Source organism: Pantherophis guttatus, chromosome 10, assembly GCF_059756535.1.
Source record: "Pantherophis guttatus breed Tessera chromosome 10, ASM5975653v1, whole genome shotgun sequence".
NCBI lineage: Eukaryota > Metazoa > Chordata > Lepidosauria > Squamata > Colubridae > Pantherophis > Pantherophis guttatus.
In genome coordinates, this window is record NC_142072.1 from 24,485,931 (window position 1) to 24,513,264 (window position 27,334).

Consider the following 27,334-nt stretch of genomic DNA (forward strand, 5'->3'; position numbering starts at 1 on the left):
TAGATATAAAGTCTCAATAAGACCCTCCCCACTGCAGTCATGTGGTTGATTTTGGACACTTGGTATCCTCATTTGCAGGATCCCACAGTCATATGACTGTGATTTATGATGGTTTTGTTTTTTGTTTTTTTTTTGCTGGAAATAGGCATTTACTTCAAATTTCCAGCAAAAAACGCTCATTGTACACAATAGATCTCTTAGTGGTTAGAATGCAGTACTGCAGGCTAACTCACTGCTCACTCCAGGAGTTCGATTCTGAATGACTCAAAGTTGACTCAGACTTCCATCTTTCCAAGGTCAGTAAAATGAGGACCCAGAATGTTGGGGTCAATATGCTGATTCTGTAAACCGCTTAGAGAGGGCTGTGGAGAGGAATATAAGTCTTAAGTGCTATTGCTATTAGTATTCGTGACTATGGTGCTCATTTAATAACAGGCATGATTCACTTAACAACTGCCTCAGAAAGTCATAAAATCAGGCACAGTCGTGTGGTGACCCTTTTAACAACCAGTATGGCTTATAATTGAATTCTGGGCTCAGTTACAGTTGTAAGTTGAGGACTATCTGAGCTGTATAGGATTTCAGGGCCAATGAGCCTGTTGTGATCAAAACTGTAACCTGTTCAAAGGGTAAGCAGAGGAGTGCAGCAGATTTGAGTCTAGGGCCCCCTTCAGCTGTGGCTTTGCATCCTCCCCAGTTCACACGTTCCTCAGTTAACTTCCACTCTAAACCCTTTCCAGCAATAAAATGGGACTCAAAGACCGCATCCGAGTGAGCAATTCTCAGAAGCAAGGTAGCCGGGGGAAGCAGCATCTGGTGCCTCCACTCCATCGCTCCCCCAGTACAGAGAACGTCAACGAAGGCATCAGCCCCAGCAAGGTACAGAAGAGCTGGAGCTTCAATGACAGGACCAAGTTCCGGACCTCATTGAGACTGAAGCCTCGGACACCAGTGGATGGTAAATTTTGGAAGTACCCAAAGCTGGAGGTTGGGAAATTTTCATATGGTTTTAATTCATAATAGTTGATTTTAAGAGGAAATCAACCAAGCTTGCTAAGAATTATTTGTGTTTATTCCATCTCTTCTTATGTTTCTGAAGAGTTCGAAATGTGGTAGTTTTTGTTATTGTTGTTAGTTGCAAAGTCGTGTCTGCGACCCCATGGACAATGTTCCTCCAGGCCTTCCTGTCCTCTACCATCCCTTAGAGTCCATTTGAGCTCACGCCGACTGCTTTAGTGACTCCATCCAGCCATCTCCTTCTCTGTCGTCCCCTTCTTCTTTTGCCCTCAATCTTTCCCAGCATTAGGCTCTTCTCCAGTGAGTCCTTCCTTCTCATTAGGTGGCCAAAGTACTTGAGTTTCCTCTTCAGGATCTGGCCTTCTAAAGAGCAGTCAGTCAGGGTTGATCTCCTCTAGGACTGACCGGTTTGATCGCCTTGCAATCCAAGGGAGTGGTAGTTTTACTATTTGGTATATTTTATTAAATAGTTTCTTATGTTTATATTCCACACATTTCCCCTAGGACAGTGCATTCCAACCTCAGCAACTTTTAAGATGTTTGGAATCCAAGTCTCAGAATTTCAAAGCCAACACAGTGGCTGAAGAAATCTGGGAGCTGAAGTCCACATATCTTGAAATGACTAAAGTTGGGAAACCCTGACCTAGAGGCTAGTCCTCCCACCAAGTCATGTTTCCATCCACAGCTGATGGTCCTACAGAGGAAAGTAGTGAGGAGAAGACCCATCAATGTGACTTGACTTTTGAAGACATCATGCCTACTGTAAAGACCTTGATCCGAGCAGTCAGGTGAGTTCTGTAAAGCTGGAATCAAAGCTAAGAACTCCAGGTTTGGGTTCACAAGGTGGCCTCTGGAGAAATCCTTCCTTTGCTTTGAAGCATCTGGTCCTCTCAAATCAAAGTTTCAGCATTTGGGATTGCACAGCCAAATAGAATAGCCTTTTTGTAGCCTAGATGTTGCTCTCAAGAGAAATTGAGATTAAAGAAATTGACATTAAAGCCAATTAGAGTTGGCTTTAAAGGAAGAAGGGAAAGGGTCTCATGCTGAATATATACTTTAGGCAGACTTGCCCTGGAGAAATCCCTGAAACTAAGGGAGAGATTCCAGTTGTACATTAGCAGTAAGAAAGGAATGACAGTGAAATTCACAATTAGAAGATGTGATGATCTCTCTTTTGCTCCTTGAAGTTGATTGATCCATGAGATGGGTTGAAGTGTGTCCATTTGTCCTTCAAGGCATTTTTGGTAGTCTATCAAGTTCCATTGGGAGATTGCTCCAGCAATAACAAAATACTTGAATTACTCTTAGGATAGATGGAGTGGGGGTAATTGTTTTGGCTCTGACTACTACTGCCACTGTATTCAGGCCAGCCCCAGAATAGATCTTAAAAATTGTGCTTGATTTTGTTCAAGTAGGAAAGCCTTTGGTAGGCTCAACAATTCTACACTCTTTGACACTGATGCAATTTTTGCCTTTAAATTTTTGGTCCTTTAAAATGGAGAGCAGAGTGGTTGGGTGATTATACCTGAGTCATTTAGTTAATGTTTTAGAATTTGCTGTGGTCTTTGTTGAACTTCAGTTGAAGTGGTTGACCTGAAACTCCTAAATATGAAAGTCTATTTGTTCTATAGGCTTAAAATCTGATTAAATCTGGGGACACTGGGTTGAAGAAGATTGGGCCACAGCATCTCCTGCTTTCAGGTTGCATTTTTGGCATCTGTGGTTAAGGAGTTCCCTCCCCACCAGCAGTTCTGAAAAGCACTTACCGGTACTAAATGGGAATATGCCATGCAAGGTTACCCAGACCAGTAAAAGGTTACCTAGATCTCTCCTCCAGGTTTTGGTGCCTTGCATTTTAATTTTTTTAAAAATAAGCATGTTTTCTTGCAGAATTCTTAAATTCCTAGTAGCCAAAAGAAAGTTCAAGGAGACCCTGAGACCATATGATGTTAAGGATGTGATTGAGCAATACTCAGCTGGCCACCTGGACATGCTTGGCAGAATCAAAAGTCTCCAGACACGGTGAGGAGAAATACTGGTGCTCAGTGGTGCCCAGGGTTATTTTTCCCAGCATCTTGAAAAGCCAAAACTAGTGATGGTGCTGGTGGCAAGACTACAACTGGGGAGCAGGGTCAGAAGCAACTACAGATTGGTTGAGTTTCTTTCATAGGCTTATGATGCAGCTGCAGACAAGAGACTGTGAGAGAATCCCAGTGACAAATATAAAAAGATGGTCAACATCTGCACAGCCACTTGGGCAGAAAAGCAAAAGCAGTTGGTCCTTCCCCACCTTCTGCTACCCTGTTTTCCCCAAAATAAGACAGCCCCTGATAATAAGCCCAATTGGGCCTTTGAGCGCATGGCAATAAGGCCAAGCACTTATTTCAGGGTTCAAAAAATATAAGACAGGTCTTATTTTTGGGGAAACACGGTATTAAAGACTTAGGTTTTGGGAGAACTGTTGCAATTATTTTTATGCAGAGATGTTGGGGATACACAGTTCTGGAGTATATTAGAAAGTGACAGAATCACTTTTAGACAGAAAAAGCCCTTTCAGGTGGAATTCTCAGAGGTGGACCTAATGTTCTTGCCCAGGGGCAAAATCCAGCAGGTTCTGACAGGTTCTGGAGAACCGGTAGCAGAAATTTTGAGTAATTCGGAGAACCGGTAGTGAAAATTTTGAGTAGTTTGGAGAACCGGTAGCGGAAATTGGAGAACCAGCAAATACCACCTCTGGCTAGTCCCAGAGTGGGGTGGGAATGGAGATTTTGCAATATCCTTCCCCCAGGAGTGGGGAGGGAATGAGGATTTTGCAATATTCTTTTCCCAAGAGTGGGGAGGGAATGTGGATTTTGCAATATCCTTCCCCCAGGAGTGGGGAGGGAATGGGGATTTTGCAGTATCCTTCACCTGCCACGCCCACCAAGCCACACCCACCAAGCCAAACCACACCCACCAAGCCATGCCCACAGAACTGGTAGTAAAAAAAATGGATTTCACCACTGTCCTTGTCTTGATCTAGTTTCCCAAGTGACCCAGATAGCCTCATTTTGTTTCACCTGATATCATCTCCCCCACATCTCTCCCTTCACTCTTTCCAGTGTGGATCAGATTGTGGGCCGGGGAGGTCTCACCATGGATAAGAAGACACGGGAGAAAGGGGAAAAAGCACCATTGGAGGTCGATCTGGTGGATGATCTCAGCATGATGGGCCGAGTACTAAAAGTGGAAAAGCAGGTAAGGCTGGGCCTGGGAGGTACATGGGTAAAGGGAGGTGGGCTCCTTATACATGATGTGATCAGGCCACTGCTTGGATCTTAAATTTCATTTCTTGGATAATTAGATTTCCATCCCCCTTTTGTCTAAGAGCTCTTGCTGCAGAGGTGGGTTTCAGTAGGTTCTGACCAGTTCTAGAGGACCGGTAGCGGAAATTTTGAGTAGTTCCAAGAACCGATAGTAAAAATTCTGACTGGCCCCGCCCCCATCTAGTCTCCGCCTCCCGAGTCCCAGGTGATCAGAAGGAAATGGGGATTTTGCAGTAACCTTCCCGTGGATTGGGGACAGAATGGAGATTTTACAGTATCCTTCCCCTGCCACACCCACCAAACCACGCCCACAGAACCGGTAGTAAAAAAATTTGAAACCCACCACTGTCTTGATGGTATTCGCAACATGCATTCCTTCATTTTTCCCTTTAAAAATGAGTTGGTCTGAAAGTGGGGTGATTCCATAGCTAAGGATGGACTTGAACTTGGACCTCTTCAATTCTAGTTCAACCCCTTAAGGCATCATGAGCATCTGTGGAGGTAGCCACAAGTGACCTCAAGGGGATGATGACATTTTCATGCAGATGGCATGAATGGGTAACTTGCATTGTGTGCATCAAGATTTCATGTCATATGTGACGTCACTGTAGCTTCCACTGGAGGCTTCTTAGATCTTGGTTCACAAGCCAGGAATTGATCCTCGTCATCCTCTTCTTAGGAAAGAAGAGGCTGTATGACTCTAATATGCTCAACCTGATTGCTGAATTAATTCTTTTTATGGGTTTGCCCAACACAGGGGTCAGCAACCTGTGGCTCTGGAGCCGCATGTAGCTCTTTCACCCCTCTGCTGCGGCTCCCTGTCACTCAAAATATGCATCACAACCACCAATGGGTGACACCCACCGGTATGCTATTTATTGAGCTTTTCAACTCCCAGAATTCTGGGAGTTGAAGTCCACAAGTCTTAAAGTTGCCAAGGTTGGAGACCCCTGGTCTGGAAGGCAGTTCTGATCATTTTAAATGTTGTGCTGCCCCTTGCATCCACATGACTTTTAATTCTGCCAAACATGCAATTTGCAACTTTTTTTGCTGTTTTCTGGCAGCCCGTTGAATATGCTGTGTTCTCTTAATGACCACATGGACTGCTTAATGACCAGAGCGACTCACTTTGCAATCATTGTTAAAACAGTCATAAAATTGAGTCTGGTCACATGGTGACTTGCTTAATGACTGCCCCAAAATTCTGGGCCCAACTTGTGGTTGCCCTACACAGGTTACAGCCCAAGTTTGATGATGCTTTGGGGTATTTTTTCCTGGAATAAGGCACTCGGCCTGTAGTGAAAATGGAAGAATAGGATTTGCACAGTTAAAAACAAAATTAAAGATTTTCTGCCCCAAATCTAAAAAATCTCAGACCTACCTATATGAATGCTGAAGCTTTGCTCCTTTTTCACCATTGCCTTATCAAATTCTTGGACATCCCCCACTCCCTGTTTATGCACCTGAATTCCCTTCATTTTATAGCTGCTGATTCTGAAGAATAAATGTCCAACCTCATAACTTAGATCCATGTTTTAGAGCAGGGGGTCCCCAAACTTGGCAGCTTTAAGACTTGTGGACTTCAACTCCCAGAATTCTCCAGCCAGCTGACTAGAGAATTCTGGGAGTTGAAGTCCATAAATCTTAAAGCTACCAAGCTACCAAGACCTCTGTTTTAGAGCTTGGGGAGTTTTTCATCTTTCTCTTTCTCTCTCTCTCTCTCTCCTTCTCCCTCCCTCCCCTCCCATTCTCCCTCCCTCTCTCCCTCCCTCCCTCCCACTGCCTCTCTCCTTCCCTCCCTCTTGCTCTCTCCCCCTCCTTCCTTCCTTCCTTTCCTCCCTCCCCCTCTCCCCTCCTCCCTCCCTCCCTCTCCCTCCCTCTCTCTCTCCAGGTTGAGTCTATTGAGCACAAGCTGGACTTGTTGCTAGGCGTTTACTCCCAGTGCCTACGGAAGGGTTCCATCAACTCCATTAGCTTGACTGCTATACCAGTTCGCAGTGGGGAACCGGACATCACCTCTGACTATCATAGTCCCGTGGACCATGAAGACATCTCTGTCTCAGCTCAGACCTTGAACATCTCCCGATCGGCTAGCACCAACATTGACTAACATGGCCTCTCCAGACTAGCTGTGTAACAGCCACACACCAGCTACATGCGGGGAGGAGAGGCTGGGAGGGAGTCTTTCGTTCAAAGGAGAACTTGGGAGACAATTCCTGACTACTCTTATGGACCGTGCTCGACTGAGCCGAAATCTTCTCCAGCCTCACCTTGTTGGTGTTTCCCCATCAGATTCGTCTGCCTTTGCACCAGAACGATCACCTCAACTTTACTTGAAGTCTTCCAATTGGGGGCAAAGCCACTAGCACCAGAGCATTTAGAGCAAATGTAGACAAATTGTTAGGCCTCTGAAGCAGCAGGGTGGTCCCAGCACCCATCAGCTGTCAGCCGTAACTTCGCCAGTGTTTCTGGGCTTCCCCCAGTGGTCGTGATAGAATGTAAAACTCAGTCAGCAGCTTTCTCTGTTGGGAGGCAAGCCTTGTTAGCCTGAAGTAATGGGCAGAGGAATCTGTCTTTCACCTCTCAGCCTCCTGTAGACATCTGCCATGGTTCCCAGTTAACTCCAGAGTTTTCAGGTGCCTCTAGGCTACCGAGGAAATCAATTCTCTTTTGACAAAGAGCAGTCAAGATGAAATGGCCACTTTGGACTCTTGAGTCATTGTGATGGCCAACCCATCAAGGAAAACCATGCAAATGGTGACAGCCATGACATGACAACCACCGACTCTAGACGTTGACTTTACTGGGCAACCCAGGTTGACGATGTCTTTTTATTCAGCTATGCAAAAGCTAGGTTACTCTTTTCTTCAGCCGTGCTCGACAAGGGACGTTGCAACTTGACTGAATGTGGTTTCTTGTCTTTGCATTTAGAAGCAATTAATGACTGGCAATGCCTAACCCTACTCTTGGCAGCCTTCAAGCACCTTTCTACTTCTCTTTTAGCTCCCCGTTCCACCAGGTAGCAGGCATCACTTTATGCCCCACCCCCCGGGTTCATGAGCACACAGTGGAACTTGCCACGTAATGGAAACATGTTTAGGGGGAGATGGGCACCACTATATGCAACTGTCTTGAATATGCAACCTGAAACCAATCTTTAGCAGTGGTTAAGGTGCCTTCTCTGTCTGGGAAGTAAGCAGGGATTTGGGGGTTTCTATGTGCACCCTTGAAGGAAACTCAATTCAGGTAGCCAAGAGTAGAATCATGGGTCCTGGTGTTCTCAGGGGGAATTTCATCAGCTTGCTGTCTCTGGAGGGAGAGTTGAGTATTGCTCTCTCCCAGGGAATTGCGTGTGTGTATTTGTATGTGTGTGTGAGTTTCCCATTCATTCAACAACAGTGAATTAAGGTAGAGCTTGGCTCAGGTACTATACACTTGTAGAATTATCAGTGCTCTGGTGTAGCTTTTGAGTAGCCCTCCCCAAGCTGAGGTCCTCCAGTTGGGTTGGATGATGTTTCTAATATGACTGCTTGGGCTTTTGAAATTTAACATATCTGGGGTCCACACGTTGGGGGATCATTACTTTAGACTCAAATTTCCTACCAGCTGTGAGCACATCCTTTCTATTACTAGTAGAAGATCCCTGGATTACAATTTCCATCCAGGGTTTTTCTGGAGGCATTCTCCCTTGCAGTCTTTCTAAGACAATGTTCCTCAACCTTAGCCACTTTAAGATGTCTAGACTTCAACTCCCAGAATTCATCTGGGGAATTCTGGGAGTTGAAGTCCAGACATCTTAAAGTGGCTAGGATTGAGGAATACCGTTTTAGGATATGAAGCACCATTGTTCCAATTATTCCATTATTCCACCTGATGATGCCCTTCAGATCTCACCTTCCCCCTTGCCCATCTGCCTAAGTTTTAACTTCTGCAGCTTTCATGGGGGACTTTGGTCTTGAGTGTGCTTTACTTGGGAAAGATCAATAACACAAGCAGACCATCTTGGCACATTCAGTGTTTAGGAGCCCAGCATTTGAAAAACAGAACATTCTTAGGTTTATGTTGAATACAATGCAATGTATGAATAGATCATCAGCCAGGATTGTCTGTGACTTCTTTGTTGAGTCTCTACTCATGCTCCTGGCACAGATTGTGGTTACGGTTTTCTTCCCAATGGTCATTCACTTGGATTTTTTTGAACCACAGACCCATCCCAGAACATGTTCTGAGTCCAAACAGCCCCTTCCTTCCAGTCCTTTTGCTTGGATCACTGCTTAGCTACCAAAATCTGCTCCTTGGTGGGTTGTCTTGTTAACTTTAAACAAGAGAACCAACAGAAGTCCTGTTTTTCTATTGAATGTCTTCATTTGTCATTCTCACTTTTATGATTGCTGCATAGATACTGGCTTTCCAATTGTATTGAGCTATAGCTCGCATGGCAGCTAGTGGGCATTATGGGAATGGTGATAGAACGTATCTGGAAGGCATCTGGTGGGAGAATGCTAACTTACTGGGAGAGAACAGAATTAAATCTGGAAGACTTTCCCATCTTCTCAGAGCTAACTCTGCCAACACCATTGTGGTTGAGTTGTTCCATAGAACACGCCCAGCTTTCATTTCACATCTCCTTTAGGCTGCATGTCCAAAGTCCCCCACTTGCCCAACTGCATCTTCACTTTGCATGTCCATGCATGTGTCTTGAAGAAATGGCGAGAGCTGTTCCCAGCTTCTCCCCCATCAGACTATGACTCTTCTCCTCTCAATGCACTGAATACACCCTCGTTGGAGAGCACACCCAAGTCTTCATCCAGGATGGTCATCTCCAGAAATAGGGGAGGGGCTGCATGGTGAAGGGCAAGAGGGGGAGGAAGGGAGCAGGGGATGGCTTTGACCAGCCAAAGACAATAAGGTGGGCCTCGGGGTAGTTTTCCTAATAAATTTTGTTTCTGAGACAATGCATAGTTACCTCACTTTATTAACTTATTAACTTATTTGTTTCATTAAAATTTTCAGTAGATGACTGCCTGTGTGTCTCATTACTTCTTTGCTCATGGGAGATTCTATGGGATCTTTGTTGGGAGAAATGAATATCTGGAAAAGGATGGTTCTTTAATTTTTCTAAAGTGAGGTGAAGGGCTGGAGAAGAACAAGTGTCCTCTGACTTGCTGTTACAAGGCTGAAAAAGTGGTCTGGGAAGGAAAGGTACTATGGTTGGATGGTAGAGCAAAAAGCCTCCTCCTCTTCCCCCCCCCCCCTCCTCCTCCTCCTCCTCCTCCTCTTCCTTCTCCTACTGCCAATGATCTGAAGAGAAGATCAAACTGCACAGCAGCCAACATTTTCAAACATAAATGGAGGGTTGGTTGACAAAGATCCAAACTGGGCATAATACAGTATTTGGTTTATGTTTACATTGTACAAATGGATCAGAGTATAACTTAATATATGGAATGGAAGGTTTTAGCAAGAGGACCTTACACCCTCATTCCTTCTTGACATTATTGCAGTACTGCAAAGATTTCCACGTGGAGCTGCCCCTGAAGACTATTTTGAAACTTCAGCTGGTGCACACACAAAAAAAGGGGAGGGCGAATGGCTAGCATCAGTGGTGGGTTTCAAAATTTTTTACTACCAGTTCTGTGGGTGTGACTTGGTGGGCGTGGCATGGCTTGGTGGGCGTGGCATGGCTTGGTGGGCGTGGCAGGGGAAGGATACCGTAAAATCTTCATTGGGTGTCCTCCTGGATTCTCGGCTGTCTTTAGATGACCATCTGACGGCCGTAACCAGGGGGGCCTTCACACAGGTCCATCTTGTGCGCCAGTTGCGCCCGTTCCTAGACCAGGATGCCCTCGCCACGGTCACTCACGCCCTTGTTACCTCTAGGTTGGACTACTGTAACACCCTCTACATGGGGCTGCCCTTGGGATGTGTCCGGAGGCTTCAGCTAGTCCAAAATGCAGCCGCGCGGGTAGTTATGGGGGCATCTAGATACTCCCGTGTAACACCTCTCCTGTGTGAGCTGCACTGGCTACCGGTAGCACTCCGGATACGTTTCAAGGTGCTGGTGCTCACCTATAAAGCTCTTCAAGGCTTAGGCCCGGGGTACTTGCAGGACCATCTCCAGCCATTCTCCCATCGTCCTGTGCGCTCTCACAGAGTCGGCCTCCTCAGGGTGCCGTCGGCCAAACAATGTCAGCTGACGACCCCCAGGGGGAGGGCGTTCTCTGTGGGAGCCCCGACCCTCTGGAATGGATTGCCCACTGAGCTCAGGACAGCCCCCGACCTTCTTTCCTTCCGTTGCGAGCTGAAGACGTGGCTCTTCCGCCAATTAAACTGATTCGTTTGGGGGTACACTGGTATAATTTTAAATCGTTTTTTAATTGGGTTACTGATTTTAATTTGGTATTGTATTGTGATTTGTATTGAAGTTGTCATTTTGTAAGCCGCCTTGAGTCCCTAGGGAGAAAGGCGGCATATAAATCGCAATAAATAAATAAATAAATTCCCTCCCCAATCCAGTGGAAGATGACTGCAAAATCCCTATTTCCTCTCAATCAGCTGGGGCTCGGGAGGCAGAGAATAGATGGGGGCGGGGCCAGCCAGAGGTGGTATTTACCAGTTCTCCGAATTACTCAAAATTTCCGCTACCAGTTCTCCAGAACTGGTCAGAACCTGCTGAAACCCATCTCTGGCTATCATGTTAGTGGATGAGAACCACTTTAGCACAGCTACTAATATTGTGGATGCCACATTGTTTGCCAATATAATTTAAGGTGCTGGCTAGTATCTAAAAGTCTTTAACGAGGGATGGTCTTCTGTCTAGAGCAGGGATCTCCAAACTTGGCAAATCTGGGAATTGAAGTCCGTAAGTCTTAAAGTTGCCAAGTTTGGAGACCCCTGCTCTAGAGCATCTTCCCACCCTGGTCAAAATACCCAGGTAGCAAACTCCTCCCGTACTGGCTGGGGAATCCTGGTAGGTGAAATCTAAAGATCTGAAAGATGCTAAGTTTGAAAAACGCTGGTCTATCACATGCATAACTTATTTGTTTCCCGTTGGGTTTCCCTTCTTATCAAGACCATCTCTCCTGTCCTCTCTCTTAGCTGCTATGTGAATCCTACCAATAAAAGGCTCCCTTCAGTTTAGCAAAACTGAATAAAACAACAAAAAGCCTCTGGTTATTCCTTTTCATTGCCTCTAAGCGGAGCCATTGCTTTTCTAAACTGTTTTTAAACACATGGGTGAAAGACAAAAGGAATACCCAGACACAGACAGAGAGAGAGAGGGAGAAGAAGAGAGGGAGGGAGGGAGAGGGAGAGAGGGAGGGAGGGGGGGAGTGAGAAATATATTATGCAAAAATAGGTTTGGTACCTTTATCATGTCTTCTTCTCTTCTTCCCTAATGAGTGACCTCAAGCATCCTAATTTGAGATTCCTGGATTTAGGGATTTCTGGCAAACAAATGGGAGCATTCTTTTTCCAGGTGAAATGAAGTGCATTTCCTATTGGTATGAAAAAGACATTTGGCTTTGTGAAAAGCTCAGTTCCTTTCCCCATTGAGGGTTTATAGTACCTTCATAGTAACCCTAAACCATTGGTGGAATGATATAAATTACTGTTTATATCATTTGGCATCATGAAGGTTGTATTAACATCATTACTCACTATTGCTTTTGGGGCACCTTTTAATTTTATTATTTAATTTTATTATTTATTTAAATTAACTGGCTTTCCAATTCCTGTGGGAAACTAGGAAAATACCCATAAAATATGTTTTGAAAATCTCTATAAGCAACATGAATTATCTGGATGTGAGGACCATTCCCCTGTTTTCTCTCTTATTTACCAAATTGTAGGATTTGAGTTACGACTGTTACTAATTCTGGAATGTTTTAAGGGTATAAAATTTGCAATAAAACTATTGATAGCCCTGCTGGGATGGTGAAATAATGAGGGGGGATTATTGGGGATAAAGCAGTTTATCAACAAAAGAGCAGACTTCCCCTTAGCTCAACAACAGCAACAAAAGCCCAAATAACAGGTGAGAGCTGATTAGCACAAATTTTATTATTTATTTTATTTTATTTTATTTTATTTTATTTTATTTTATTTTATTTTATTATCTCCCATACCCAGGTTTTCAAAGACTGCTTCTATTCTATACAGTATTCCCTCCAAAAAAAAGAAAGAGAGAAAAGAAAGAAAAAAAAACACTTTTTGATAAGTGTTCCACCCCTTTCACCACCAACCATGCCCTTGATTGGCCCTTCTGCCTACCTTTTCTGCTCTGCCCCTCCCTCTCTTTTGTGAGTTTTCTGACAGGAGGACTCAAATTATTCACTCCCAGGGGTTTCTATATTGGTCCAGCCAAGAGTTTTATTGCAGGCTTCATTCTGCAAACAAGGCCAGAGTGAGCTCTACACACCCCTTGGAATGTTTTATCAGAGAAAATATTTCCAGGAAGCTCAGTGTTGACACTGCTGTTGACTCTAGACCTGCAAAAAACAAAGAAACAACTAATGGACCAAAATAAACCATGAACCATATGAGTCTCAGGCATGGTACTGGTACTGCTTGTCTTACAACCATAATTGAGCCTGAAATTATAGTTATGATTCATGTAAATCATGCCTGTTGTTAAGTCAGGGGTGAAATGCTACAGTTTGGGCCGGTTTGCCCAAACCGGTAGTAAAAAATGCTACCGGTTCACCGAACCGGTAGTAAAAAATATATTTAAAAAGTTCCAATGATCAGCTGAGCAATGCGCGATCGTCGGAACTTTTTCTTTTCTTTTACTTTTTAAAGCATAAAGTAAAAAAATGCTAGAAAAGTAAAAAAGTGTGTTGCTCAGCTGATCGTCAGAACTTTTTAAAAAAAAACTTTTTAGGCATTTTTTTACTACTGGCTTGGGCGAATAGATAGTAAAAAAATGCTTTAAAAAAGTAAAAAAACAAGGCTCCAACGATCACAGCTGTGCTGCACGATCATCGGAGCTTTTTTTTTAAAAAAAAATTTAAAGCATTTTTTTACTACCTATTTGCCTGAACTGGTAGTAAAAAAAATGCTTTTAAAAGGTTAAAAAAAGGTTCCGATGATCGTGCGGCACAGCTGTGATCGTCAGAGCCTTTTTTTAAACTTTTAAAAGTATTTTTTTACTACTGGTTTGGGCGAAGAGGTAGTAAAAAAAATGCTTTCAAAAGTAAAAAAACCCCAGCTGTGCTGTGCAATCATCGGAACCTCTTTTTTACTTTTTAAAAGCATTTTTTTACTGCCTATTTGCCGGAGTCGGTAGTAAAAAATGTTTTTAAAAAGTTTTTTAAAAGGTTCCCATGATCGTGCGCCGCAGCTGATCACCTCCTCGCGCTGTTCTACTTACCTTCCCAAGCTTCCTTTTGGCGTGCACTATGTGCACACATGCGCAGTTCATGTTTGGCATGCACTGGGCATGTGTGCACGGAGCGCGCATTTGGCACACTGCACACATGCGTGGCCAGAGAGCTGGTAGTAAACCAGTTCAGATTTCACCACTGAAGCAAGTCATCACATGACTGCACCTGATTTTGTAACCTTTTTGGAACAATCATTAAGCAAATGCCAAGGTCATTAAGCAAACCTACTCTCTACAACCCTCATTTCTCCCTGGAAACCAGAAGTAAATGCTGGTTTCCAGCAAAAAAATTTGTGGTGACATGAGTGTAGGATGCTACAAATAGCTGTAAATGCCGGCTAATTGCCAAGTACCCAAAATGCTATCATTTATTATTTATTTATTATTTATTTATTATTCGTATTTCTATGCCGCCCACTCTCCGAGGACTCTGGGCGGCTTACACCAAAGATAGTATGCTAATTAGCATATTGCCCCCAACAATCTGGGTCCTCATTTTACCCACCTCGGAAGGATGGAAGGCTGAGTCAACCTTGAGCCGCTGAGATTTGATCTGCTGATCTGCTGGACTAGCAGTCAGCTGAAGTAGCTGCAGTACTGCACTCTAACCACTGCGCCACCTCGGCTCATGACCCGGGGGGGGGGGACAGCTGCTAGAATTTAAAATACTGGTCATAAGTAGCTTTTTTGGGTCCATCAGAACTTTGAGTGGTTGCTAAGTCAAGATCTACCTGTATTTGGACCAGAGGAACCTGCTTCTCAGCCCTACTAGTCTATGGAACTCACTGTGTGTCTTTGGGTTCATCACTTTGTCTCACTTAGAATAAAATAGAGCTGGAAGGGACCTTGGAGGTCTTCCAGTCTAGCCCCCTGCTCAAGCAGGAGAACCTATACTATTTGAAATAAGTGACTGTCTAGTCTCTTCTTAAAAACCTCCAGTGATGGAGCGCTCATAATTTCTGAAGGCGAGCTGTTCCACTGGTTAATTTTCCTTGCAGTTAGGAAGTTTCTCCTTAATTCCAGGTTGCTTCTCTCTTTGATCAGTTTCCAACCATTGTTTCTTGTCCTGCCCTCTGGTGCTTTGTAGAATAATTTGAACCCCGCCCGCTCTTCTTTGTGGTAGCCCCTGGAATACTGCTATCATGTCACCCCTTTTCTTTTCTTTTCCTTAGACTAGCCAAACCCAAATCCTGTAGCCGCCCTGAGTCTTCGGAGAGGGGCGGCATATAAATTGAATTAATTAAATTAAATTAAATTAACCCCCCCCTTTTTTTAGCCTTTTAAATTGTCAATAGGTTTTAGTTTGAATGTTTTAAATTTTTGGGCCAAAGTCATATAATTCTTTTTAAAATTTTAAATTTTGTATTATGTGTTTTAGTTCTGGCTGTGCACCGCCCTGAGTCCACTAGGAGAAGGGCGGGATACAAATTTAAATAAATAAATAAATAAATAAATAAATAAATAAATAAATAAATAAATAAATAAATAAATAATATGTTTTAATCTCCAGGCCTTTGATCATCTTAGTTGCTCTTCTCTGAACTTTTTCCAAAGTCTCAACATCTTTTTTTGTAAAATGGTGACCAAAACTGGTTGCTGTATTCTAGGTGTGGTCTTAATAGGGTTTTATAAAGTCGTACTAATACTTCACGTGTTCTTGATTCTATGCCTCTGTTGATACAACCCAGGATTGTATTAGCTAAGAAAAAGGACCCACCTACCTGCCAGGGTTACGTTGTCCAGTAAAACAAGGGTGGAGTGGACATGTCTCTCTTCTTTACATTCCTGTAAGAAAAGGCAGGATAAAATACTAGTGAAATTATAAAAAAATAATAAAGGCATAAACATCATTAAAATGAAGAATGGACATGTAATGCATTTTTACTTCGATTTTGCTGGCAAATATAGGAAATGCTGGAACAAACGTCTTCCGGGAATTCCTACAGAAAACATCTCTGTATTAAAAATAGACAGAGTGAAATTGAGAAGAAAGCAATCTGCAAAAATCACCAGGCTTGCTAAAATTCTACTGATTTACAGATACAACATAGCTATGCTTTCCAACTAATATGTCTTCTCTGCATCAATCAGTGTGGTTTACAGCACAGGATCAGTGGTGGGTTTCAAAAATTTTTACTACCGGTTCTGTGGGTGTGGCTTGGTGGGCGTGGCAGGGGAAGAATACTGTAAAATCTCTATCCCCTCCCCAATCCAGGGGAAGGTTACTGCAAAATCCCCATTTCCTCCTGATCAGCTGGGATTTGGGAGGCAGAGAATAGATGGGGACGGGGCCAGTCAGAATTTTTACTACCGGTTCTCCAAACTACTCAAAATTTCCCCTACCGGTTCTCCAGAACTGGTCAGAACCTGCTGAAACCCACCTCTGCACAGGATCCATTTACCACATTCCAAAATACTGGCAATATTTTTAAAGTCCCCATTTATTCATTCTAATGAAGAGACCACCACATAACAAATCATAAAATAATGAGCATGGTATGTACAGGCAAAGCAAATTACAATTTACAATCTATAAATAGAGAGCTTGGGCTGATTATATCAATGCCTGATTCAGTCTTCCTCAAGATGGGACTGAATATTGCAATGTCGATTTGAGCTGAATTCCTTGGGGGTGTCCACAGGGGATCAAAGAAGTCAAGATAATGGCCATAATCATTGCAATGAATCCCAGAATCATAGGACTGGAAGGGATCTTGGAAGTCTTCTAGTCCAAGCCCCTGCCTCAAGACAGGAGACCATGTACTATCCTGGACAAATGGAGGATGGAGTGAAGGAGCACCCACAACTTTGGAGAGCAACCTGTCCATTTATTAATTGCTCTCACTGTCAGGAAATTTCTCCATAGTTCCAGTTAGGATCTCTCTTTAATGATCTTCCACCCATTTCTTCTTGTCCTGTTCTCAAGTGCTTTGGAGAATAGGTTGACCTCCTGTCTTCTCTGTGACAGCCTCTCAAATACTAGAAGACAGCTATTGTGTACATTCTAATCCTTCTCTTTGTTAGACTAGACATACTTCGTTCCCTTAACCGTTCATTGTACAAATTAGCCTCCAGACCCTTGTTGCTCTTTTCTCCACTCTTTCTAGGGTCTCAGCATTTTTTCTGTATCATGGTGATCAGAACTGGACTCAATATTCCAAGTGTGGCTTCCTCCCTTTTTCTACAATGGTTGTAAATTGAGGATTATCTATACTCTGCCTTGTCTGTGGAGATTCTCAGTCATTCTGGTTATGTTTGTCCCAAATGTGCTTTTTCAAAAGGCAACATTCAGTTGAAAAAGCACCTTTATACTCTATGTCAGTGAAAGCTCATTCAGCATTGGGACGTTTCTATTTCAGTGCAACAGAAACAATTCAAAAAACTAATCAGACATAAACTTAATAAGATAAGACAACTTATCAAAGAGATAGGCCCAGCTTAAAGGAACAAGAGAAAGTTCCAAAGCGAAAGTGGAACCAAACCAAACATGAAAGGGAAAATGGAAGTTCTGTAGAAGTTAATTGGGAGCAAAGAATTGTGCAATGACCTACAGTTTAGATAAAAGGCAATGAATGGTCAAGCATGAACAAAAGATAAAAAAATCAATGGAGAAAAAAGCAGATAAGAACAATTTCATAGATGGCTAAAGACGTTAGTAAGAGGGGCTGTCTACTGCATATCAGGAATTCTGAACCTTGGCAACTTTCAGATGCATGTTGGCTAGGAAATTCTGGGAGTTGTCATGCACCTTAAAGTTGCCAGGGTGGAATACATACATACATACATACATACATACATACATACATACATACATAGTGTTTTTCTATCGAGACACCTGGTCTACCCCAGCATGTGGGAGGGACCAGGTATCTCGATAGAAAAACACCTAATCTCTCCCCTGGCTCAAGATAATGAAGGGAGAACTTGTGGCTCAGAGGTTAATACAACTGCCTAACATGCAGGCAGCTCAAGTTCAAATCCAAGTAAGGTTATGGCTAGCTGATGAGAGCTAAATAGTTTGAAATAGATCTATACTAGTCTCCCTTTATTTCTTTTCCTTCTGATGTATCCTTCCGTTGTCCAATGTTGTGCTTCTATTCATTCATTCTATAGTATTTGTCCCATCTATGACTGATGATAAGACCTAATCTTAGTGATTGTCACTGTTATTTATATTATTGTTGTATTAATTTTATGTTTATGTACTTTTATTCCTTGTTTTGTTGTTGTTGTTGTTGTTTTAATTCCTTTGAGTCAGTGTTGACTCCTGGTGACTGCTAGACCAGTCCCTGCAGTTTTCTTGGCAAGATTTTGGAAAGTGGATTACCCTTGTTTTCTTCTTCCCGGGGCTGAGAGAGAGGGACTGGCCCAAAGTCACCCATTTGGCTTCTTGCCTAAATCAAGACTAGAACTCCCAGTCTCCTGATTTCTAGGCTGGTGACTTCACCACTATACCAAACCGGCTCCCTACTATGCTTACTTTTTAGTCTTATCCATAATCAGACAAAACAATCAGACAAAAAAGGGGAGGAACCTCCAGTGGCTTAACAGTCAGCAGAAGACACTCTTGGAAGGACCTGTCCTGATGGATCAGAAGGTTAAAAGTGGCAGTGGGAGGTCTGTACTTTTAGACTTGCAAGATTGATGTCAGCTCTCCTGGGTAAACCAAACAGGAAACATGACTAGATGAGCTAATCCTACTTTATTGTAAGGCTGCATTAACAGAACCTTGCATGTCTGAAGGTATGTTGTGACCTAGGCTTACTGAGTCATCACAAGACACAATTAGTTCCAAAAAACCCCTATTTTATTTTAACAGCTGAGAATTACGTTCATTCCCAGCTGAGTCCCAATTAGTTGCAAAATAAATCCTTCGGAAGAAGTCCTTTGGGATAATCACCAACCTTTATCTTCTTTGACACCTTGCCAAAGGCCTTACTTGGCAAAGCTCCACAGAGTTCAGAAACAAGCAAGAAATGCTGACTGGAAACAGAGTTAGCAACGTTGCTTTCCTACAAAAGGCCCAAGTGCCTTTGCTCCTCCTTTAAGCCTTATGGGAGGGGCCAATCATCTCCTGGCCTTAGTCCCGAGTCGTCCCTTTTCCTTTAGCTGCTCTTCCCTTTTGGCAGCTCTTCACATGCGTGCACTAGGAACAGGCTTCTCCTGTTCTTCTGCCTCTCTGATGTCTGACTCTGGGGGCTCCGGAGTCCGTGCATCACTCCCAGATGGCTCTGGCCCCATCTCTGCCTCTGATGCAGAGCCCTCGTCCGGGCCTTCCCCAGACTCCAGGACTGGCCCATGTTTCTCCCCAGCCTCCTCACTGTCTGACTCTGTTGTGGCCCGCCAGCAGCCTGCGCGGATTGTGGGTGATCCCGATGACGAGGAGGCTGATGTGGTGTTGCACCAGCAGCTGCACAGCCAGTGCTCGCATCGGACAGCCAGGAGGCTGAAGAGGATTTGGTGCCAGAGGCAGAGACTCAGCCAGGGCCTTCAGAACCTCCAGAGGTTCCTTCAAGTGGAGAGAGCGAAGTAGAGGAGCCTCTCCTCAATGCTCGAGCACGAACGGCTGCCCAAAGGCAGGAGTGGCTTCTCAGGAGGAGGAGGTCTATTCGAGAGTAGGGCTTGAGGATAATTGGTCACTCCCTTAGCCTATTTAAGTTGCACGCAGCTAGTGCTTTCTTGCTGGAAACAACTCGTATTTACTATCAGAATATTTTGGTTTATCATATCTTGTTTTCTGGGCTGGTTGCCAACCTTTGCCGGTCTTGTTTATTCTTGCTACTTAATAAATTTGATAAGGACTGTTGGTGTGTGTCAATATCCTCAGAAATCCGGAGCTGGGGCAGAACAGACTCTGCTGCCAGCTCTGCAGGCTGCTGGTGGACCACAACAAGGTACAAACTCCCACCGGCACTTTTAACTGCTTGATCCTTTAGGGAAGATCCTTCCTCAGTTTTTCCCTCTGGCCTTTTAGCCACTGGGAGCTACTGCCTCTCTTGTTTAATAGTTCCCTAGGCAGCATCCCCTCCCCTTGTTTCCCAAGGTCATTCTCACATACCATTACACCATCCCTGTGCCAACTTCAGGCTCTCGCACATCTCTTTTTCCCCCCTTCCCAAGAGTCATATTTGTCACATTCACCCACTCATTCCACAGGCTCTGACTTCAGAAGCATCTCAAGAAAATGTGCATCAGGACAATGTAGGTTTTGTGTGACCATTCTGGGCAGACGTGAGTTTCCTCTGGTTAGCCAGGAAAAGAACAGGGCTGTTGTTTGACAGAGTTCAGAGCTTCAGTCTCTGAATGCCTGAACTATCTGGGGACGTCTTTGGGAACATGAATTCTCTGGGAGGAGGGGGAGGGGCAGTCAGCGGGTCCATCTTCAGTTGATAGATGCCACGGAGGGGGAAACCATTTTTCCTATTCAGTTTGACACAACATTTGTATAATTTGAAGAGCTGATAAAAGAGAACAACTGTAGCTCAGGGTTGAAATGAGGGGTTCTTGATGCTCTACTTTAATTCACAAACCCCACTCCTTACTAGGTAACTGATTATGTTACCTAGTTTGGGCAATGAAATGTCTGAAAAAAAAACAGCCAAGCTCAGAAAGCACCAAGAATCCCTAATTTGAAGAGGACTCAGAAGCTGCGGCATCAGTATAGGCATTTTTTTTTGGCATTTCTCGTTGCAATTGACTTATGTCCTCTATCTCATTGCAGATAGTAACAAAATTTGCCCATCACGGTTTTAACTCGTGATCATTATAAATGGGATCGGTCATGTGACTGACCTGATTTTATGAACTTGTTTGCAGTGGTCATTGAGCAAATGCAACAGTTGTAAAGTGATCTCTGTGGTCATTAAGCAAATGCCATTTGTTTGTTCTGGGCTGATTGATGTATGTTTGTTTATTTATCAAATTCCGAAACTGCCCATCTCCCTCATAGAGGGCCAGTCACACATCTATCCAAATGTGCCCCCAATGCTGAGGTTTTGAACAATAACAACAATAATAATGTTCCCTTCAAAGAATAAAGATTATTAATGGACAAGCATAAAGCAAGGGCTTTATTTAGCATGCCCAGGCCAGCATTTGACAGCTCGTAGATCAGAGCGGATCTTCCACCGACATATTTCTAAATTTTCAAAGGAGCACCTTTGTTAACCTCTGTGGAATTTATTTGCACTTTCATTCGTCTACCAGGGGGAGCTGTGTCAAAAGTTGCTTGAGGATTTACAACCTGAGCGCACTCCAAGAATATCAGTGGATCAGCAGCCACATCAAGAAGAAGGTTCTGATATCTGGACTGACATTGCTCAATCGCTGTTCCCTGGTTCATTTGAAGAACATTCCCTATACCACCAGGCTTGAAATTTTAGGTCTGGATAGCCTCGAATTACTCCTTCTATGTTCCAACCTATGCTTAGTTCATAAGATTATTTACCTGTAAATGAGTACTTTAATTTCAACCATAATAATACAAGGGCTACCAATAGATTCAAACTAAATGCTCTAATCTTGATTGTAGGAAATATGACTTCTGCAATAGAGTAGTAAATGTCTGGAACACTCTACCTGATCCGGTTGTTAGTCTCTCTAACCCCCATACCTTTTACCTTAAACTGTCTACCGTGGACCTTTCATGTTCCTTAAGAGCAGAGGTGAGTTTCAGCGGGTTCTGACCAGTTCTGGAGAACCGGTAGCGGAAATTTTGAGTAGATCGGAGAACCGGTAGTAAAAATTCTGACTGGCCCCGCCCACATCTCTTCTCTGCCTCCCAAGTCACAGCTGATTGGGAGGAAATGGGGATTTTGCAGTAACCTTCCCCTGGATTTGAGAGGGAATGAAGATTTTACGGTATCCTTCTCCTGCCATGCCCATCAAGCCATGCCCACCAAGCCATGCCATGCCTACCAAGCTACACCCATAGAACCGGTAGTAAAAAAATTTGAAACCCACCACTACTTAAGAGGTCCCTAACGGGGTGTGCATAAGCGCACCAGCGTGCCTACCATCCCTATCCTACTGTTCCCATTGATATGTAATCATTATATGTGTTTATGGCTATGTTTTGCCTATTTATATCCTTTTATTTGTGCCAATTTTTTTTCATGTGTCCATGTCTATGTCTATACTGTTACTTGTTTCCTTGTACAAATAAACAAACAAACTAACAAACAAACATCTAGAGTTCACCTGAGTTTCCGGCAGGCCAGCGTTTCTCAATCTTGACAACTTTGGGATGTGTGGATTTTTAATTCCCAGAATTCCCAGCATATTGGCTAAGGTATTCTGGGAGTTGAAGTCCACACATCTTAAAGTTGCCAAGGTTGAGAAACATTCAAGGGGTAGTAGTAGTAGTAGTAGTAGTAGTAGTAGTAGTAGTAGTAATAATAATAATAATAATAATAATAATAATAATAATAATAATAATAATAATAATAATAATATATAAGACTTAGATCTCAGATATTTGTGAAACTTTGCTTCTGGTAAGATCTTTGGGAGAGAACATATTGATGATTGATTACAATCATAAATAAATTCAAATTATGTCTTCTGTGAATGCAGAAATCTTCTGCTCTGGATTTCCTTCCATTGGAGTTTCCTCAATCATCCTCTGCTTCTCTGAATTGTTCAGGTGATATGGAACTCCCTGGTTTTATCCTTGTGTTTTCAAAACTTTACCTTCATGTAACCCATCTCATTATTTTGGTATGACGGGTCACATTAATAATTTTGTTGCTAACAATTAAAACTATCTAATGATGCATTTCAGTGCACTGCTAGTGAGATGGGAGAAGAGGGAGGCAGAAAGGTAGGACTGAGACTTTGTATTCTTCACACATATGAAGGTTTGTTCAAAACTGCACACAAGCTCACAGGGATGTTGACTTCAGATTTTGAAGAGGTGTTCCTCTCACAAAGAAACCAGGAATATAACTGTACATCTTCAAAAAGGAACATCTATTAGAATGGTATTGGTCCATTTTATCTTAAGCTCTCAGTGATGAGATGAGAGAGAGAGAGAGGGGGGGGGGGATAAGTAGATGATGGATGGATGGATGGATGGATGGATGGATAGATGGATGATAGATAGACACACACACACACATACATACATACATATATACATAAATGATATATAGACAGAGATATCTAGGTAGCTAGGTAGAGAGAGATGGGTGATAAGCAGATGATGGATGGATGGATAGATGATAGATGATTAGATTAGATTAGATTAGATTAGATTAGATTAGATGATGGATGGAGAGAGAGAGAGAGAGAGGCAGACAGACAGTTGATGATAGAGGGATAGATAGATGATAGACAACAGATAGATAGATAGAGCTAGCTAGCTAGCTAGCTAGCTAGATGAGCATAGGTCCTGGATAATTTCTAAAGCTAATGATTGTATATAGTCATCTAAAGTGCAATGATACCTGTAGAGCACGATTGTCAAACTCGTGGCATCACATGACGTATCGTGACATTTTTCCCCTTTGCGGAGCTGGGGTGGGCGTGGCCTGCATGTGACGCATCGGCCCACAGGCCACCAGTTGTAGCAGACACCCCTGCTGTAGAGGGTTTGACCAGTGGTGAAACGTAAAATTTGTTACTACTGGTTCTGTGGGCGTGGCTGGGGGGGGGTAATATGACTGAGTGGGCATGTCCAACTTTTTTTTTTTTTTTTACTTTTAAAACCATTTTTTCTACAACCTCTTCTTTGTAAAGGTTGTAAAAGAAATGCTTTTAAAGCCTCTGATGATCCCAGCTGACTTGCCTGATCAGCAGAGGCTTTCTTTCTTTTTTTAAAAAAAGTCTCTGATGATCCCAGCTGAGCCGCGCGATCATCAGAGGCTTTTTTTTTTTTTTTACTTTTAAAAGCATTTTTTTTGGCCAAAGAGGTTGTAGAAAAAATGCTTTTAAAAATAATAAAAAAAGCCCCTGATGATTGTGCCGCTCAGCTGGGCAATGGGGGGGGGTGGTACAGGGATTTTTGCCACCGGTTCTCCGAACCACCCGCCTCCATCGCTACTGGATCGGCCGATTCGGTCCGAACCGGGAGCATTTCACCCCTGGGTTTGACTCTCATAGGATAGGCCATGTATTATCTGATCAGTTCCATTGAGGATGAAATTGGTCACGTACTATTTCCTGTTGGTCAATGTAAGATGGACAAAGGGGTTGAAAAGCTTATATTTACAACTCATGGAATCCTAATCATAGTCCTTTCAATCTAAGCATGATCAATACAGTGGGGGACGTTTCCAAGCACAGTCATTTCTGCTCCATCTCTCTTCTTAAGTAATGATTCAGTAAGTTTTGCAAGATGCTTTCACTCATCTTTTAGATTATCATCCAAGACCAGGCTTGGTTCTTGCAGTGCATTGCCTGATAAGACCACATGCAATTATCAATATGCAATTCTTGAGCCTTTATTCCACCCCCACCCCCGCCACTTTCCTTTCTGCATGTTTTTAGCACTCAGAAATTGTGTTCTGGTTGTGTGTGTGTGTGCCTTCCTAACAATATAGTGCTGCAAAGTTTGTGATAGCAATAAGTGCACAGACAACCATTGGTGGGACAAATATAATCTTTCAATGCATACCTCTGAAAAACTTGGACTCGTGTTTAATTCTGGGCACATGTTTGACCTAGATCTGTTTTTTCCATTTTATCACCTAACCTATGCAAGTGTTGGATAGTTATGATTACTTCTTCCTCTTGGAAGTCAGTTATATAAAGCTGGTCCTAAAAATGGCATTGGAAGAATTGTCCTGCTGCTGTTGCTTTAGTGTCCTTGCAAGCGTTCCAGAGACCTTGTCCTTAAAAAAAGGTCATCGCCAGTAAGTAATGTTTATGCTATTTTGATTGAACTCTAATCCACAAGGTTCCTTTCTCTTCACAGGAAAAATGGGAAAATGTAGAAGTAGCAATTCCACTGCCTGGGAAGGAGACAAGGGTGTTGGCTTGTCTCTCAGGAAGGTCCAACCACTTGGAGACTCATATCCGCAGCTCATGTACTTTTGATGGTAAGAGAGAGCGGATGAGAAGTCTTTTACCTCTTGTGTTCCTCATGGGCCTCTGGGGAAAAGCAAAACTCCCCTCTTTCAATAAGGACATTTCTTCCTGGAATTAGCCGTAGCCATTGTCATGCAGGCAAGATAAAGTCTCCCTGGTCATTCTCTTTTCTCTCAATCTAGTCCAACATTCAGCGGTTCTGTAGAATAGAATAGAATAGAATAGAATAGAATAGAATAGAATAGAATAGAATAGAATAGAATAGAATAGAATAGAATTTTTTATTGGCCAAGTGTGATTGGGCACACAAGGAATTTGTCTTGGTGCATAGGCTCTCAGTGTGCATAAAAGAAAAGATACGTTCATCAAGAATCAGAAGGTACAACACTTAATGATAGTCATAGGGTACAAATAAGCAATCAGGAAACAATCACTATAAATCGTAAGGATACAAACAACAAAGTTACAGTCATACAGTCATAAGTGGAAGGAGATGGGTGATGGGAACGATGAAAAGATTAATAGTAATGCAGACTTAGTAAATAGTTTGAGAGTGTTGAGGGAATTATTTGTTTAGCAAAGTGATGGCGTTCGGGGGACAACTGTTCTTGTGTCTAGTTGTCCTGGTGTCCAGTGCTCTATAGAGTCATTCTTACCATCAAAGGTTCAACTGTTTGGGACAATGGTGTTCCACACTCTGAGGACTGACTTGCCAATGTTGAAAAAATGAAAACGACTGGTTTTCTAGGACCAGGTTACACTGGCTTATGCCCTTGTTCCCATGCTATTAAACTACTGCAGAGAACTCTACACGGGTCTGCTTTTGAAGACTACAGTACTTGCAATTTGAATTGGTTCAAAATGTGGTAGCCCACTTATTAATCGTTATGAACACACTATACCTGTCTTGCAGAACTTGCACTTGCTACCAGTAAATGTCTAAGTGCAAGTCAAATGATTTTGATTTATAAAGCCAGCTCTACCTGGCATAACAGATCCTTGTAGGATGACTGACTCCAAATGGAATTGACCCACCTAAAATGGTCTGAGTATTTGAGTTGGTACCCAATTCTAGAGATGAATCAGTCTGGTCTCCTCTGTGATGATCCTCTAGAACAGTGGGGCTAACCTTTTTGCCAAAAACGGGAGAGCACAGGGGGGTCCCACCGGACATTGGCAAACGGTCCCACTGGAAGTTGGCAAACAGGCCATTTCTGGCCTCCTGAGGGCCTCTGGGGGTGGAAGTGGGGGTGGGGAAGGCCGTTTTTGCCCTCCCCAGGCTCCTAGAAAGGCTCTGGAGCCTGGGGAGAGCAAAAAACAGGCCTTCCAATCCCACCGGAAGTCAGCAAATGAGCCATTTCCACCCTCCCCAGCCTCTCCTAGAAAGGCTCTGGAGCCTGGGGAGAGCAAAAAATGGGCCTTCCCCAGCCCCCTCAGGCTCTCCGGAGGCAGGAAACAGCCTGTTTCCCTACTTCCGGTGAGCCCAGAAGGCCTGAAAATCAGTTGGACAGTGCACACATGTGTGCCGGAGCTGAGCTCGTGTGCCCATCAATATGGCTCCATGTGTCACCTGTGGCACGTGTACCATAGGTTCGCCATTACGGCTCTAGAAGCTTTTAGACCAGACTCTTCCAGAAAGAAGGTCCTTAAGGAATGACAGTTTGCCATCTTTATTTTGAGGAAATTTATTATTATCTAATAATTACATGTACTACTGATATAGTTCTTGTGTATTGTGTAACTGTGTAAAATGGTACAGCATTTTAGGACATTGTTTTAAGTTGCTCTGGATTTGGTAAGTAAATAAATACATAAATAAAGTTACAGTCTTCAAAAATCCATCAGACCTAAGTCAATTACCAAGTGAAGTGCCATTGTTTTAGTATAGCTTTCCCCAATCTGTTCAGTCTCCAGATGTGTGTACTTCAACTCCTAAAGTTCTCTGCAATTGCCAGGCTTGCTGGTGGATTTCCAGATCTTAGTATAGATCAGTGTTGTGACCTTGGCCACTTTAAGATGTGTGGACTTCAACTCCCAGAATTCCCCAGCCAGCACAGAGGTCAAGGTTGAGAAACACTGTTAGAGAACCAACAAGGTATAGAGTGAGCCCCCTGTTGATCACATCATGCTGTGAGTAAGTCCTTTCCTGACATGGGGGCCCTGTGTTGGACATCATTAAAGGAGGAAAACAGCAGGAAATTCAGCTGCAGGAACTAGAACATATTGCTGCTTGAAATGCATTTTATTTATTTATTTATTTATTTGTTTGTTTGTTTGTTTGTTTGTATTCCACCTTTATTATTTTTACAAATAATATAAGGCGACAAACAGATCCAGCACACCTTTCTTCTCTAATTTTCCCCACAACAACCACCCTGTAAGATGAGGTGAGTTGGGCTGAGAGAAAGTGACTGACTCAGAGTCACCCAACTGGCTTTCATGGCTAAGGCAGGACTTGAACTCACAGTCTCCTGTTTTCTAGCCTGGTGACTTAACCGCCAGACCAAACTGCTCTCTCTGGGTCTCTCACTAGACCAAATCATCCTATAGAGTCTGTGCTGCTATGGAAGGGGACGCTGGGCCTCTCACTTCCCCATTCCTG

The 27,334-nt window shown here is 43.2% G+C and overlaps 1 protein-coding gene and 1 long non-coding RNA gene across 5 annotated transcripts in view; one reads left to right on the forward strand and one right to left on the reverse strand.

Moving 5' to 3' along the window:
- The window catches only part of KCNQ4 (potassium voltage-gated channel subfamily Q member 4), a 160,798-nt gene that overhangs the window by 132,859 nt on the left and 605 nt on the right, over window positions 1-27,334 (forward strand). Inside the window, exons 10-14 of one of the 4 annotated variants that reach the window (XM_087876805.1) lie at window positions 741-958; window positions 1,703-1,805; window positions 2,908-3,039; window positions 4,119-4,254; window positions 20,911-21,889. In XM_087876805.1, coding sequence (XP_087732931.1) covers window positions 741-958; window positions 1,703-1,805; window positions 2,908-3,039; window positions 4,119-4,254; window positions 20,911-21,078 — 757 coding nt within the window. In that variant the 3' untranslated portion in view covers window positions 21,079-21,889. Of the gene's footprint in view, window positions 1-740; window positions 959-1,702; window positions 1,806-2,907; window positions 3,040-4,118; window positions 4,255-6,213; window positions 9,343-20,910; window positions 21,890-24,619; window positions 26,119-27,334 lie in introns of those variants that run through there. The other 3 variants (XM_087876806.1, XM_060691415.2, XM_034413760.3) reach the window with 3 other exon arrangements.
- The window catches only part of LOC117663302 (uncharacterized), a 45,995-nt gene continuing 30,357 nt past the window's right edge, over window positions 11,697-27,334 (reverse strand). The window contains exons 2-4 of the long non-coding RNA XR_015729520.1: window positions 15,426-15,489; window positions 12,594-12,811; window positions 11,697-11,818 (exon numbers count right to left, since the gene is read on the reverse strand). This is a non-coding gene — a long non-coding RNA (uncharacterized LOC117663302). The remainder of the gene's footprint in view (window positions 11,819-12,593; window positions 12,812-15,425; window positions 15,490-27,334) is intronic.